At 33.0% G+C, this 15,328-nt stretch overlaps 1 protein-coding gene across 3 annotated transcripts in view; it reads left to right on the top strand.

Annotated features, from left to right (window-relative positions):
- CSMD3 (CUB and Sushi multiple domains 3) overlaps nt 1–15,328 on the top strand; it is a 697,991-nt gene that overhangs the window by 443,040 nt on the left and 239,623 nt on the right. For all 3 annotated transcript variants that reach the window (XM_086465685.1, XM_086465684.1, XM_086465682.1), the window contains one exon: nt 12,400–12,569. In XM_086465685.1, the coding sequence (XP_086321811.1) occupies nt 12,400–12,569 (170 nt within the window). The remainder of the gene's footprint in view (nt 1–12,399; nt 12,570–15,328) is intronic.

Genomic DNA, 15,328 nt, shown 5'->3' with positions numbered 1-15,328 from the left:
GCATTTTCATCCTTCAGAAAGCATATGGGAATAAATAAGGTGTCAGAACAAGATATCTACAACTGGTTTCTAGTTCACATGCTAGTGATGTTTAAGACTCTAAGAAGCACAGAGGTTAGGACCAATAAGAATGAATTTTTCTGGTGGTGGTCATGTGTCATTAATTAGCTGTAAATAGACTTTACAGTTTATTGGTCTGCTAGTAATCCTGAACATGACTAAATTCAAAATTTGAAAAGTCAATGAATCATAAATATCTTGTGGAAATTCCTTAAACAGGAAGAGACTGAATTAAATAGATTAACAGTATTATTTTTTTTTCCAACGCTTAAAATTCAGTGTAATTTGGGTTATCAGATTGCTTAGGTTGCTTGAAATTTGCCATGCAGTTAAATAAAATAATCCTCATTTTGTTAATACATGTTTATAGGTTTATGTATTTGTTCTTTATTTTAGTTACACTTATCTGTTATTTTGTTTTCCTGAGAATTTGACGAGATTCATAGCTCATTGATTTCTCTTAGAATTAAATTTAACAGATTTTACCAGAAGCTTAATGCAAAGGTGACTTAAATGTGTTGCAACCTTTAATTTACAGACAGAAAATAAACAATAATATGGTAGCTATGTCAATATACCTAATCCATGAACTAGCAATTTCAGAGTCTCAGTAAGCCATCCCAGGACGATCTTCTACTGCCTTTGCTGTATTTCTGGAGCCACATACTGAATCAAAAGAACAAGACTAGCAACAGAAAGCACATTCACCAGATATGAAATAGATCTGCTTGACATGGTACAGAGATTCTTGGAAATGTATTCCTACAGTGGATTTTCAGTAGACTGAGAATGTTTAAGAATTAGTAATTTTTTCTCTGTAATATCCAGTATTGACAAAACCAAAAAATACTGTCTACATTTCTGAATCTAATCTAGCTTTTACACCTATTTCGTCATTGTGCCATGCATATAATAATGGTCAACTAAAGGTCAAAACTACTAACCATACTGTCAACATTTGAAAATTCTCAGTTTGTATTGTTACTCTCTGACTTATTCTCAGTACGGCTTTATTTCCTTTGCAACCTGATGAAATAACAGATTGTGCTCTCCTGTACATTCATCTACATGTTAGGAAAACAGCACATGTACATCACTGAGACATTCAACTAGTCAAATCTCTAGGTAAATTATCACTTTTCTTATCTCTCTCTTCTACCCCAGGCAAAGTGTTAACACAACAGTTAAAACAGTCATCTTTATGGATCAGAATTTCATGTCAGCATTCATCCAGTGCTCTAGGCCCCGTACAGAGAAATAATTTAGATTTTTTGTGAAAATTACAGAGAATTAATGGATAAAGAAAAGCTTGCTAACTTTTTTCAGTAAAACTTTAGACATTTTCATGTGCAATTCTTGAATTTGTTATTAGTTTAAAAAAATCCGTAAGAAGAAAAAGTTTGTCAGGAAAGTGAACATGCATGCTAAAAATTGATCATATAATTAAATTAGTGTTTCAATTTTGCTTTTGTTCTATCTTGCTTTAACATGTTCATTACTGATGTGAAAGTGAACTCTATGCTAGCAGTTGATTAGAAAAGATACAACTAGATGAAAACTTTGACGAACCCGAGAGATAGTAAGCTAAATGAATGAACGGATAAACTGTATGATAAAATAAATGTAAGGTTAATAAATGCCGGGGGCGGGGGGAGAAGACTCATTGCAGTTATACTTATCAGGAATTCTAAATTAATGGCATTAACTTAACAAATTGATTTAAGAATCACTGAAAACAAAATAAAAAGACTGGGGACAGAGTCTGCTTGGAGTAACTTGTAGTTTCACCTGAAATATTTCCAAAACTATCTCCATAAAAATACTGTAGAGCTGATAGGAGTTCAGAAAACGGCTAGGAAGAAATGCGCACATTTTAATATAAAAAGAGAGATGATGGAAATGTTTTCCTATAATAAATGGCAAATCCAAACTAGCTCATGAAATTCAGTTTTCTTTCTATTAATGCAAGAAAAAGACGAACATTAAGATGAAAATAATACTTTAAAAATGTAAAACTGATAGATATAAATATTTTTCTCTTCAATGTTAATTAAATTATGGAAATAGTTCTGGTCAATGACATAAAGAAATTAAAAAAGCAATTGTAGATATACGTGGGTAACAAGATTTTTCTGAATTCTTGCAAGAACATTTATCAAGCACCCCTTTCTGGATACAAAGAAGGCCAGTGTGCTGAATACTGAAACAGAGTAGCCAATCATTATAAATGTTAAACCAAATAATTTGCCAGTGAATCAGAAAGCTGTCTTTCCTCTTCTTATTCAGAAGTCGTATAAATAAATTATATACATTAATTATTATTTTTTTTAAAAATTTATTAAGATATTCTTTGCTACTGAATTTTTAAAGCTGAACTGCTCAAATGATGGCATTATCTGAATTCCATAAGGCTTGATGTTGTGCTTGAACAATTTTTATAACAAGTCTTTTCTACAAATGTAGAAATATTTTCCATTTTTCTGTTTTATTTAGCTGATTCTGTTAAATGATTAATAGCTTTAAAATTGATAAACTCTTACAGAATTAATTTGCAAATTTAAAATCGTATTTGTAAATTCTGCTGAACATGGTAATTACAAATAATCACATTCACTAATTACATGTTTGGTAGAGACTCACACAAATACATGTGTATGCCTTGTTTATGTATCTGTACAGCATTCTTAATATCCTAAAGTTACCTTTATAATAAAAGTGTGTATTCTCAATATAGTTTAAAAAGTCCATGATATGATTCAGCTCATTTCGGGGCAGATGTCTGTAGTCACTCATGAATTGTATCAATTGTGATTCCAGCGTATGTATGCTAATTTTGGTTAACTAACAAACAATGTTAACTTACTGTCATTGTTTTGTTTTGTTTTGATTTGGTTTAGCTTTTGTTGGCTTTTTTTTTTTTTTTTTGGAATCTAAACTAATATTCTTCAGTACATCTAGAGACATATAATGAATAATACTATAAAAAATCTTAACAATAATTGAGAAATTAGTCACATCATAATTCAATTCTGAAAACATTTATATTTATTTATATATATGCTCTCATGGTTAGCAAGTAACATAAAATACTTTATCCTGTGAAAGTTAATGCTTCTTTAAGCAAATAACTAAAAATTGGGAGGGGCGAGCTTTTATTCTTGGGAAAAGAGGTAGCTGTTGAAATCAAGTATATTTAATATGGTAAGTTTTTCCACTTCTCTTGAGCTGCTTCCACAAGTTGAAGACTGATGCCTTGTTTTTTATCAAAACATACCTATTGTTAGTCTTTACAGATTTATGGTCATTCTTGCCTGTTGCCTTTGGAATTTCTATACTTATCTACTTACCTATCCTTTGAAATGAACTTCCTAAAGCTCAATACATTATTCAAATTTGAGTCTTTACCACTATCAAATAGAAGAGATACAGACAGTACTCACATTTATATATCTTAATCTCATGGTATTATCACAGAATCACAGAACCACAGAATGTTAGGGGTTGAAAGGGACCTTGAAAGACCATCTAGTCCAACCCCCCTGCCAGAGCAGGACCACCTAGAGTAGATCACACAGGAACGCATCCAGGCGGGTTTTGAATGTCTCCAAAGAAGGAGACTCCACAACCTCCCTGGGCAGCCTGTTCCAGTGCTCTGTCACCCTCACAGTGAAAAAGTTTTTCCTTATGTTAATGTGGAACCTTCTATGCTCCAGCTTGCACCTGTTGCCCCTTGTCCTATCATTGGACATCACCAAGAAGAGCCCAGCTCCATCCTTCTGACACTTGCCCTTTATGTATTTATAAACATTGATGAGGTCACCCCTCAAGGAAACCAGCCACACTGGTGAGCTATTCAATGTTTTTAATCTACTGTTAGTCCTTACATCTTTCTGTACAGCTAATTACTAATTATAAAACTTTTATTTTATTAAGGTTTCTTTCTGCTTATTCAGGCAAATTCCACATTTTTTTTTTGGGTACATTCAGAAGGGCATGTTATAGGTGAAATCAAAACAAAGAAACGAAAAATAGTAGCAGGAAACGTTGCACTAGACAGTTGTTTTGAGACTGCTTTATTTAGTGATGCAATTTTTTAACAGTCTGAATAGTCTATGAATTTACTATGAAATAGTCTGAATGTTATAGGATCTTAATCTATGTGACTGGTTGACCCCAGCTGGCAGATGAGTACCCAACGCAGATACTTGCTCAGTCCCTGCCGTGGAATGAGGGAGAGGATAGGATGGTCAAAATAAAGGCATTTTAATAAGTGATGGAAAAAAAAGGGAAACAAAAAAAGAAAAAAGTGATGCAAAGGCAGGCAGTCACCACCAGAAGACTAATGCCCAGTCGATCCCCAAGCAATGATTACTTTGAAAAATATCCCCCAACTTTATTTCTAAGCATGACCCTCTATGGCATGAAGTATCTCTTTGGTCAATTCAGGTCAGCTGTCACAGCTGTGTCCCCCTCAAGCCTTTTGCCTGCTCACTAAGAGGACGGTGTGAGAAAATAAGGCGGCCTTGATGCTGGGCAAGCACTGTTCAGCAGTAGCTAAAACATGTGTGTTATCAGCACTGCTTTAGTTGCAAATCTGAAATACAGACTATATGGGCTACTATGAATTAACGCCATCCCAGCCGAAGCCAGTAAAATCTGTTAATAAATGGATGTAACTAATGATTTTTAAAAAGCCAAGAATCTTTAAATTGCTTGCTTTGAAGTTCAGTGAAAAAAAATCTTTTTTTTTTTTTTTTTGACTCTGAGTAATAGATTCTTTAAAAAATACTTTAAGTATGAATACTTGTTCACTTTTAGCTTTTTCTAGAAGTATAATCTAAGCTCTGGATAGTCCCAAGTAATCAATGTTTTCAACAATATATCAGGGGTATGTCTCCAGCTTCTGATGCAGAGCACAGGTATCATCTTCAGTTTGTGAATATGTAGTTCAGCTGTTTTCATAGGATTGTAGTGCCTCTGAACTAGTTCTGATGTATGCAGAGTTCAGATGTCTCTGCCTAGTGCTCTTTATTTTCAATGCCATAATTAGCTTACAAGAAACCAGTTTGAATTTCCTGTAACTCTGTTACAGACAAGAACAAAGAAGAGGAATTGTTGTTACTTTAAAGGGAAAATAAAGAAATAGATAAAATTTTCTGATAGTCAACAACGGAATGAAGATGATTAAAGATCTGTAAGAATACTGTTATTCGTTCATTTCATGCTTTATTAAACTAATGACCAAATGCAGTGTTCATATTCAGCACATCCACTGCTTACTTGGAATTACCTTTATTTACAGTGAAATGTAGAAGGTCATGTCTTTTACATGAGAATTTCATGTTGTTTTTCTCTCCCCTGACCTCTTCCCTTTTCTTTTTGCTTTCCTTCTCTTTTTTTCTTGCTTCCCTTATAAGGCTGCCCAATAGCCAAATTGTATTACCTTTCACTGTAACTGTTATGTCAGAATTTATACCTCATAATTGTTTCTGTGTCTATGTAATAATCTAGTCTTTTTATAGCTTCCCAACGGTGTAGGGTCTTTTCCTTTGGCTTTCTCAGGGCCATACAAGCTCTATCCACCCTGCTAAACCTTAGCTGGAAGACACTGACTTTAAAAGCTTGTGCTCCTGTGCTACTTCCACTTACATATTTCTCCTTGTTATGCTGTCTTGGTTTGAAAGACAGGTGTCTGCGGAGGAAGGCAGGAGCCTCCCTTGAAATGGAAAGTGCAACCCCCTTCCCTCCAAATTATTATAATTTTGAAATTAACGGGCCTTCAGGAAAAGACATGGGGAATAGGAATAACAGTCCTTACTAATATATATATATATATATATATATATATATATAACACAAGGCAGGGAAAAAAAAACAAACAACCCACTGGTTTACACTGACAGAGTCAGAAATACAACCTGACACTCTGTTAGGGTGGCAGTAGCAGTCTGATAAGATGATGGCTGCAGTCCTCCTGAAGCGATGGGTGTAGTTCTGTTGAAGTAGCTATCAGGTAAAAGAGTCTGGTCTTCCTCCGAAGGTCCGGTGGTAGGTAGGTAGCTCTTGTCCTCTGGAACTCTAGTGGCGGGAAAAGCTCCTCTGGGAATCCAGTGGAAGAAGGCTGCTAGGGTGTTCGAGATCTCAGTTTTTATTTAGCATGGACTGCTTGGCTCCTTCCCCCCGGGCGGAGCATCTCACAATGGGATGGGGAGTCGTGAGGCAGTTCCTTGATGGGCCATTAACAGGAGATAGTCCAGGAGCGAGTTATCGATGGGTCAGGCGATAAGGCATTGTTGTGCCCATTAACAGAAGATAGTCCAGAGGGGGGAGGCAGGGAGCACCGCCCCACCTGGTCTCAACAGCTCCTGAAGATGGTAATAGCATACTTTTTTTTTTTTTTTTTTTTTTTTTTCCTTTTGGCACATTTACACTGTAACCTAGGACATATGCTTTCTGTCAATGTGTCTGAACAGTGTCCTAAACAGAGTCTCTGATGTTCTGGTCATACAGATTTCCAAGGAACTCTACTCGTTACAATTATGAAAAACAGACAAACAAACATAAAAATCTACAGACAAATCAATTCATTTATGTCATGTTTATTGCATACTTTTCAGATAATATTGTAAAAGGATCTTTGCTGGTAAAGATTTTTGCTAAGGTGATAATTTTTTTCCTATTGACCGATGTAGCTTCTTTGCCAAGCTTGAGTTAAGGTGCTTTTCAGGGAATACCTGGGGAGTGAAAAATAGAAATGACTGAAAGGTTATATTGTATGAGAGAAAAAGTCAGTTCAGTGTTGAACTGAAGCACAGTTACGTAACCAATGAATTGTAGGTTCTACCACAGAGACACTTGCAGTAATTGCAAAGTCCCTTAATTAGGAGGAAAGCCATTAGCTACCCTCTGCACATCTTATTCCATATCGTCATTAGAGTCTTGCTGCATAGATTTATACAGTTCTGTGCATACACAAAATTTAAGGCAAAGGTTGGTTTTAGTATTTTGAGTTTGAAAAAAAATGTCCTTTTCCTAGTATTATTTGAGTTATCTTTTAATATGTGGAATGTTTTGGCAGCATGACTTCTCAGTTTAAGGACTGTGATATTCACTTGTAAACGTGTCATCGATTCCTCTCAGAACAAATTAATGCTAATCTTTCTTTTGTTTGTCAAAAGTAAATTCATTCCTCTAAATGTTTCTCCTGTAATTTCTGAATTTGTTGTATTTCTGTTATTTTCTTCAGAGATAGGATATCTTGAAGAAAGCAAAATAAGCCATTGAGGGCTCACCATCTGTTAGTATAATAGCATTAGAATGTGATAAGCACTTTCTTAACATTTCTTATATATTTTAATATTTTACGTAAAGTTTTCAGTGTTCCTGGTCACTGTGTGGAAATTTTCACTAAGTTCCAACAGTTCTCAAGTTACTTTGTATTATGTGTTTTTTGGGGTTTTTTTGTATGTGTGTTTTGGGGTTGTTTTGTTTGTTTTTCTATGAGAATTTTATAGGTAAAGGCAAATTGTGCACATTGGTTGTTAAAATTCTCCTGATATAGAATATGTATTTGTTAATACATTTTACCTTTTTAATACTAACGCAGAAGCTCATTTGTCATGCTATTTCTCCACCCTTCTTTGGTCAATTGCAGTGCAGGAGCATACTGTTTAAAGTACACGAAACTCCTCCCCATTCTTGTCAGCTGGAGCTATCAATTATGAAAAATAATAGTAACAATGTAAATAATTGTTTCTAACAATGTTTTCTTTCATATTTGGCCATTTTAGTAGAAATGTCAGCTCTGTAAAAGTAAGTGTAGGTCTTAAACACAGTACCTTCCCAAAACTGACAATAGTGTCTTTTATTATAACATAATGAAACCAGGCAGTCAAATGAAACCAGAAAACAGCCAAAAGTATGTGCAAAGTATATTGAAAGTAAATGTAATACACAGACAGTCACATGAATCTTTCGATGTTCAGATCAAATCTGATGTAGATGCCTGTATTGCAGAAACATAATAAGAAATTGCAGTTATTCATTTTTGTCTCTATGAAAGGAAACTGGTCTTTTGGAACAATATAAAATAAAAGTAAAAAACACTATTACTGATTGAATAAGGCAATGTTCCTTTCATTTTCTTTATCAGCATAGGACTACCTGTACTTAACTCTGTCAGGATACCAAAACCACCTGGAAAACTTTTGATGACCTCATAAGTCATGTTACTCAGGGAAAGAATGCTTCAGTCACAACTTAATCCTTCCAGGATTGTCTTGTTATCCTCCGGTTTGTTGTCTTGTTTTGATAAGAGTCTATTTTCATGCTTATGTCTGCCATCAGTTGAAGAGGCAGGACTTCTGAAGATTAACAGTTTTACGTGAAACAGTTTGTTGAGGACTGAATTTAGATATACTTTCAGAAATAACTGTTGATTTACAGTCTACTACCACTGTTGGTTAATGACAAAATCCTTTTTAGAGTGCTTCCACTTACTTCCCCAGTCAAGCTGTTGCAATCCTCTTAGTTTCCTAACCAAGAAGTAAAATCTTTTCAAAAACAAAGAACTGCAAACTGCTCTTTCTAGCTTTTATCTTTTGATTCCAAGGGATTGTCTTGAAGAAAGCAATGGCTGAATTTAAATCTGTAGCAGCAAGTCACATTTTTTCATTTGATAACTATTTATGATGAGAATTTCAGCAGCTTAATTGTGAGAAAGCTTGCAAAATTCTCCTAATAGACCATACTTTTTAGAAAAAGCTATTTGTTGAAGAATTGTTTTCAAATGGTTAAATTACCCAAATAGATGCATTTCATCCCTTGGTTACAATAACAATGGCCTTTTACATTTAAATTTAAATACACTAATAAACAGTAGTTTAAACTCAACTCTTTTGTTATGGAAATGTGCAATGAACACACATTCATAACCAAAAGCATAACAGTAATTTCATATAAATAGTTTATTATATCAGTATTTTCCTGTCACTATTTTTCTTTGAGGGATTTTTTTTATTTTCCTTACTAATACAGAAACAATTCTATGTTTCTGCTAAAGTCCAGAGACATTGATTTACTTCAGTCTTAGTATTACATCCTTGTACTTTATATAAGGCTGAATTAATGTCTTTGTGGAAACATTGATGGATGTTGAAATTTTTTCCCAATTTCTTTTTTTTTCCTACAAGTAAATTGTGTAGGGTAGGTTCTAAGTTTTCAACTGAAATAAATGTATTTTTTAAAAAAAAACCAACCTGAATTTCATCTTTGTTGAACAGGGAATGTTACTAAAATGAAACATTAAGGCAGTGCAGAAATGTTTGTAATTTCTGATAGCATCTCTAAGTTTGTTTTTAAAGGATGACCATAGGCTTTCTATTCCTCTGTGATTTTTTTCCTTTACTTCTGAAATAGTGTTTTGTCCCTTCTTGTCTCTCTTCTGTATTTCCCTTTTTACACATTTTCCTTTAATTTTATCCTGGTTTGCCTCTTCAGTTGCTTTTTGCTAACACTCACTGTAATGCCTGTTGAAACTCTTTTCCAAACTCTTTAATCAAATTACATATGTTTAATATTTGAATTTATTTTAAAGTTAAGAAATCAGTTAACATTTTTTTCCTTGACATTTTTTTTACTCAGCGCTTAACTGCACATAGAAATATTATAGTAATTTTTATTTTTGCTGTAGTAATAATGTCAAGAAATAGGAGGCAACCATAGGGTACCTGAAGTCCCATGTAATTTTAAGCAACATAGCTGTCTGTTCATGTTTACAGATAGAAGTGAAGATCGGCAGACAGAACTATCTATGATATTTTTTGGAAAGTCTTACGATATTGATCATATATCTTCGCTCTTTGATTCAGAACTTATTCAGAACTATACTGCTAGGGTTTGTGTGTGTGTTTGGTGTTTTGCGGATTTTTGTTGGGTTTGGGTTTTTTAAGTCATAATTTGCACTGGCAGGAGGCAAGTAATGAAGCCAGGAACAAACTTGATTTTGTAAGAATCCCTCTGAGAAGTGTACAAAAGAAGCTACTGCTGTAGACTGCAGTGTGTGCTTTCCATGGAAATGTAATGATAAAACGGAATGCTATGGGTGAAATTCTTTTATACTGTGTTTTCCAAGACTACTGTTACTAAACTGGATTTGTTGTCTGCTAACAAAAGGGCTGAGATCATACATAGAATCGCAGAACATTTTGGGTTGGAAGGGACTTGAAACATCATCTAGGTCAACCCCCCCTTCCATAAGCAAGGACACCTTCCACTAGACTTGGTTGCTCAAAGCCCCATCCAACCTGGCCTTGAACACTTCCAATGGTAGGACATCCACAGCTTGGAACACAATGTTCCTCCTCTAAATTAAGAAAAGCACAGTCAGGTTGATAAATATTATGACATGAAATATTTCCTTATTTTTAACAGGAAACGTAGCATGGTTCTCAAATATTAGTTTAAAATGTCCTAACAGTTGGCTTACTGCTGCGTTCAGATTTTTGAAAATTGCTTTGAATTACAGTTCTGACAAAACCGGAATTGTTGGATCAACTTAATACCATAATTACTTTGTGCCTTTTGACTTTTCTGTCTCTTTGGAATGGGAAAGGATATCCAATAAACTTGAAATTACAATCATCTTACTGCTATGTGTTGTAATTCAAACTGACCTGTGCATCTTCAGAGTAACAAATAACCATTTATTTGAAAATGAAATAAAAGGATTGACATGATCATGTGGACTAGAGTGTTTTCCTCTTCTGCCTAGGTTATACATATCCAACTGTTCTAAGACAAAGTGATGACACCTGAATTATTTGAGTAGTTGTTCTGTAGCACTATTGAATTAAACATAGTCATCAAGCATTTCTTCTGCTTTGATCTGTGCTTAATGTGGCTTTCTGCACAAAGTTTGTTTTAGCTGCGTACAGAAATAATGCTTAATAAAGGGTTTTTTGTCATTTTGTACAAATTTCATATATGAAATATCTATCTCAGTGTCCTGGATTTCACTCAAAAAAGTCTGGTGAGGGAATTATAATAACTCTAATAAACAATAATAGCTCTTCAAATAGATACTATAGATTGTTTAAATATGTTTTCAAGCCATTAAAACTACCACATAGTTTTACACAATACAATTTCTTATCCTGTGAAATTGTAAATCAATTATTTTTCCAGGCAAAAATAATTGGGGTGCATTCTCATGAGACTAGGTAAAATAAATGGCAAGAATTTTGACGTGATCCTGAAAACAAACATAAACCCATAAAATTTAGTGTTACATTTAAATATAAAATCAACCTAAATCTGTTAAAAAGAGAGGAAATACTCTTGTCCTTGCACTATAATAACCACATATCAAGACTAAACAAAATGGGAGGGTAAAAATGGTAATAGTTTGTCAGTGTTAATTTAAAATACTTGCTGCTTCAATGCTAAAAATTTCTTAATTAAGTTTGTGCAAGTATTTGAAAATATGATAGTAAATGAATGTTAGTTATTAATACCTAATTTAACATTGCCACAAGTTTTTATGTTTTGAAGTTTTTTTCTGTGATTAAACATAATTATCAAAGTCCTCAATTATAAGTTTTCTTTTGTGGAATAATAATGGTATTAAGCGGAAACACTTTCTTGTTTTTATTTTTAACTCTTAATCTTAAACCCATTTCATTTATTTTTCTATTTTTCTTTCCTTCCCCCCCCCCCCCCCCCAACTGGGAATTATTACTTTTTTACTTGTCTATTAATGAAATTATTTTTTTCTATTGTTTACCTAGTAGATATAGCATAACTCTTTTTCTACTGTAATTTATACCATTGATTATGTTGTATATTTTAGTAAATTAATATTAGAGAAAAATTATCTTTTTTCATTAATGTGTGTGAAAATGTGTGTATCTCCATGTATGCATATTTATACAACTGCATGTACATATATATATATATACACACATAAACTTCTAGAGTACTTTTACTTTCGTTTAATTTGCAAGTCTTTATGAATTTCTATGTTGAAGAAGTAAAAACAAGCATATTTCCTCCAAAAAAAAATTAAAGAAAGATCCTTTAAAAAATTACAATTATGGAATGCCTTTAATATAATTATAACTCTCCATACTATTTAACAAACTTTTATTAAAGTATTAAAATTTAGAAATATTCTTGTAACCTTTGATCACTGTCATAAATATATATTTAGAACAAGATTTTCAATATTGATAAATATTAATAATGATGAACTAGGTTACATTAACATTCCCATTATCACTATTACTAAAAATATTTATGTTTTCTATTAAAATATACCTTGACATTTTCTTTTCATTACAGCTGAATGTGGAGCCTCTACGACAAATAATGAAGGAATCTTATTGTCCCCCAATTATCCTCTTAATTATGAAAACAACCATGAATGTATTTATAGCATTCAGGTACAAGCAGGGAAAGGAATCAATATTTCTGCCAGAACATTTCACTTAGCCCAAGGAGATGTTCTTAAGGTATGTAACCATGTAACTTATTTGTTATTTCTAGACTTGTAGTTCCTGTATCAGTAAAGTTTATCTGTCTGTAATAGTACAGTATCAGGTAAGTTTATATTAAGCATCTCTTAGAAACCTGTTCCATTTCTAACAAGTTAAAAATTAAGCAACCTGATGTGTTTCCATAATGCATCTCTTAAAACATATATTTTTCTGACCACATATAACTAAAGAGAGATTGGAACTATAAACCAAATGTTGCCTTAATATGTACTTATATCCTATTCTTAGTGTTAAATATTAATCAGTTACATCTTTTGTAAATTCCGTTTTCTTCCTCAGTATCTTCATAACTTGAGCTGTGATCTAAACATAATAAACATTACGCCCAGAAACTGAATTTAATACATTCTCTACATACTACATTTTGTACGTGAGGTTTATGCTTTAAATGATTCTACTCTTGTGTGGTATGTAACATCTCCTGCACAGCAATTACATGTGAAGAGAATTTTTGCATTAAACAGAGAAACAATAAAGGGACAACCAGGATACTAGAACCTTCCAGAGTTTTATAGAGCAATTTTGCCCTATAAATTCAGTAGCATTTACTTTGATTTTTCTTAGATTTTATTACCATAGTCCCCAAAATATACATTTCCAGATGCATCTTTTGGTTAGCCAACTACATATTTAAAGCTGATACTGATCAGGGTGAATCTCTTTTAGGACATACCATCTAAATGCAATATGATATCCGTATAAGGGATTAAATAATTGTCTAATTTTTCAGAATACTCAATTAAACTTGCCTTTCAGAAATCAAAGGAACAAGCGGTACCAGGAAAATAATATTTGATTCAAAAAAAAAGTTTTTTCTGACATCTTCTCCCATGCAGTTATTGAAATAAGAAGGATTAAAGAAAGATATATTTCTAAGAAACAACTACGGTTATGACTGGATTATATCTTATCTAACTTTAGCGATCTGAGCATTAAGTCAGTTTTCTGTCACTAGTTGTCAGACATAAGCTCTTCAAAACACGGGGTTAATTATACTTGAGGCACAAGCAAACCTAAACAACAAAAGTAAGATGAAATTAGGCAGCAAGAAGAAGAAAAAAATAAAAATATGAATAAATACTTTGTTCTTCTTAAAAAAAAACACAAGCAAAAACCAAAGCCTACTAGATACCCAGCATGCACAGGTACGTTTGTTTTATTTTGGCCTCACTGCTTACTTCAGAACCAAGTCAATACCTTTTAATTTTACATTATTTAATACCGAAAGATTTAATTTGAAAGATGTTTAGTATTTATTAATATATAAATAGCATGGAAAAAAAACCAACCAACCAAAACCCCCCAGTTAGTCAAGTTACCATTAAAACAAACAAAAAAAAGAATCAGTGGAAGATTTGGTGTGTGACTGGCTTGGGAATATGCCTAGTATTTATCATTAATATTTTCCAGATCAGGAAAGTAGTCTTGATTATCCACATTTTTTTCCTGTATTCTCTTAGACTGATTTATGTTAATCCTAGTAAAACATCTTTGAAAATAAGCTTGCAGGAACTTTATTTTATTTTTGCAGAACTGGTAACTATAATAAAAAAGGGAAAATACTGTCTAATTTGCCCATTTTTCTGACTGTGAGAAATACACTTTTGGCTACAGGAGTAGGACATCAGAGTTATATTTTAGCTTTAAGTTAATAATAGTTAACAAATCCTGTAAAACTGTATAATATATATAACTACTTTGTAAATGTGTATAAACATTTATGCCTTGATCAAACTCTAAAAAATCTCTGTAGTAAGTAAAGAATAATGAAGTCCTCTGGAATGAAAAATAGCAGTGGAAGGAAGTTAAAGGAAAAAAATTGTCATCCAGCCTTACAGCAAACAGCCGAGTGACTTACAATGAGTACACAGTTCCCTTTTAACTATGAACAAAGGAGGGTAAGGAATTCACCATTTGGAAACCAAGATACTTAACAGCTTCCAGACAGGGCTTCCTTTCCCCAAACATAATTGAAGCAACCCCATAATATTTCATAGTTAAAATCAGTTTTTTGACAGACTTTGATTAAGAAATGGATAATGCATCTCTGTTTTTCAGAACAGGTAAAAATACTTGCAAAGGAGTTAATCATATACTTTGTGTTACTTTTTCTATCAGCTAATATTTTAGATTTTAAGAGCTATGCAGATAAAATTCCACTCAAAGTCTGATTAGACTGAATATTCTACTAAATTTTTTGTACATTGTTTAATCAAGTCATGGGGTCTGCTGTTTACCACATGAATTAAATGACAGTGGATCAAATTTATATCTGACAAGTACTGTGATTGCAACAATGAAACAGCTGGACTAGGAATAAAACATTAGAGGAAAACAACATATTTAACACAAATATATCACTGCCTTACTTTTACTCCCCAGGCAGAGAGGAATTCCCATTTATCAATTCTGAACTGCTATAGAACAGAGGTTTCAGAACATATAATTTGCTTCATTTAGTATGCAGTTCTCTTTTTTCTCTTTTTCATGTAAGTGCTCTGGCTACTTACATTAGTGTTGTGGGTGGCTTTTTTTTTGTTTGGCTAATTGCTTTTTGTTGGAAATTATAAAAAATATGTGTCTTTACTTTTTTTTTTTTTTTTTTAATTTATTTATTGTGTGTGTAGGGATATCAAGGCTCCCTGCTCTTGATACTGCCACATCTTGTTTTAATATTCCTGAAAGCTTCATGAAGGCCTATGAAGAATTTAAGA

The sequence above is a fragment of the Leptosomus discolor genome, chromosome 5 (assembly GCF_034619465.1).
Source record: "Leptosomus discolor isolate bLepDis1 chromosome 5, bLepDis1.hap2, whole genome shotgun sequence".
Taxonomy (NCBI): Eukaryota; Metazoa; Chordata; class Aves; order Leptosomiformes; family Leptosomidae; genus Leptosomus; species Leptosomus discolor.
The sequence above is the reverse complement of the archived record's forward strand: the minus strand, read 5'-3'. Positions and strand labels throughout refer to the sequence as shown.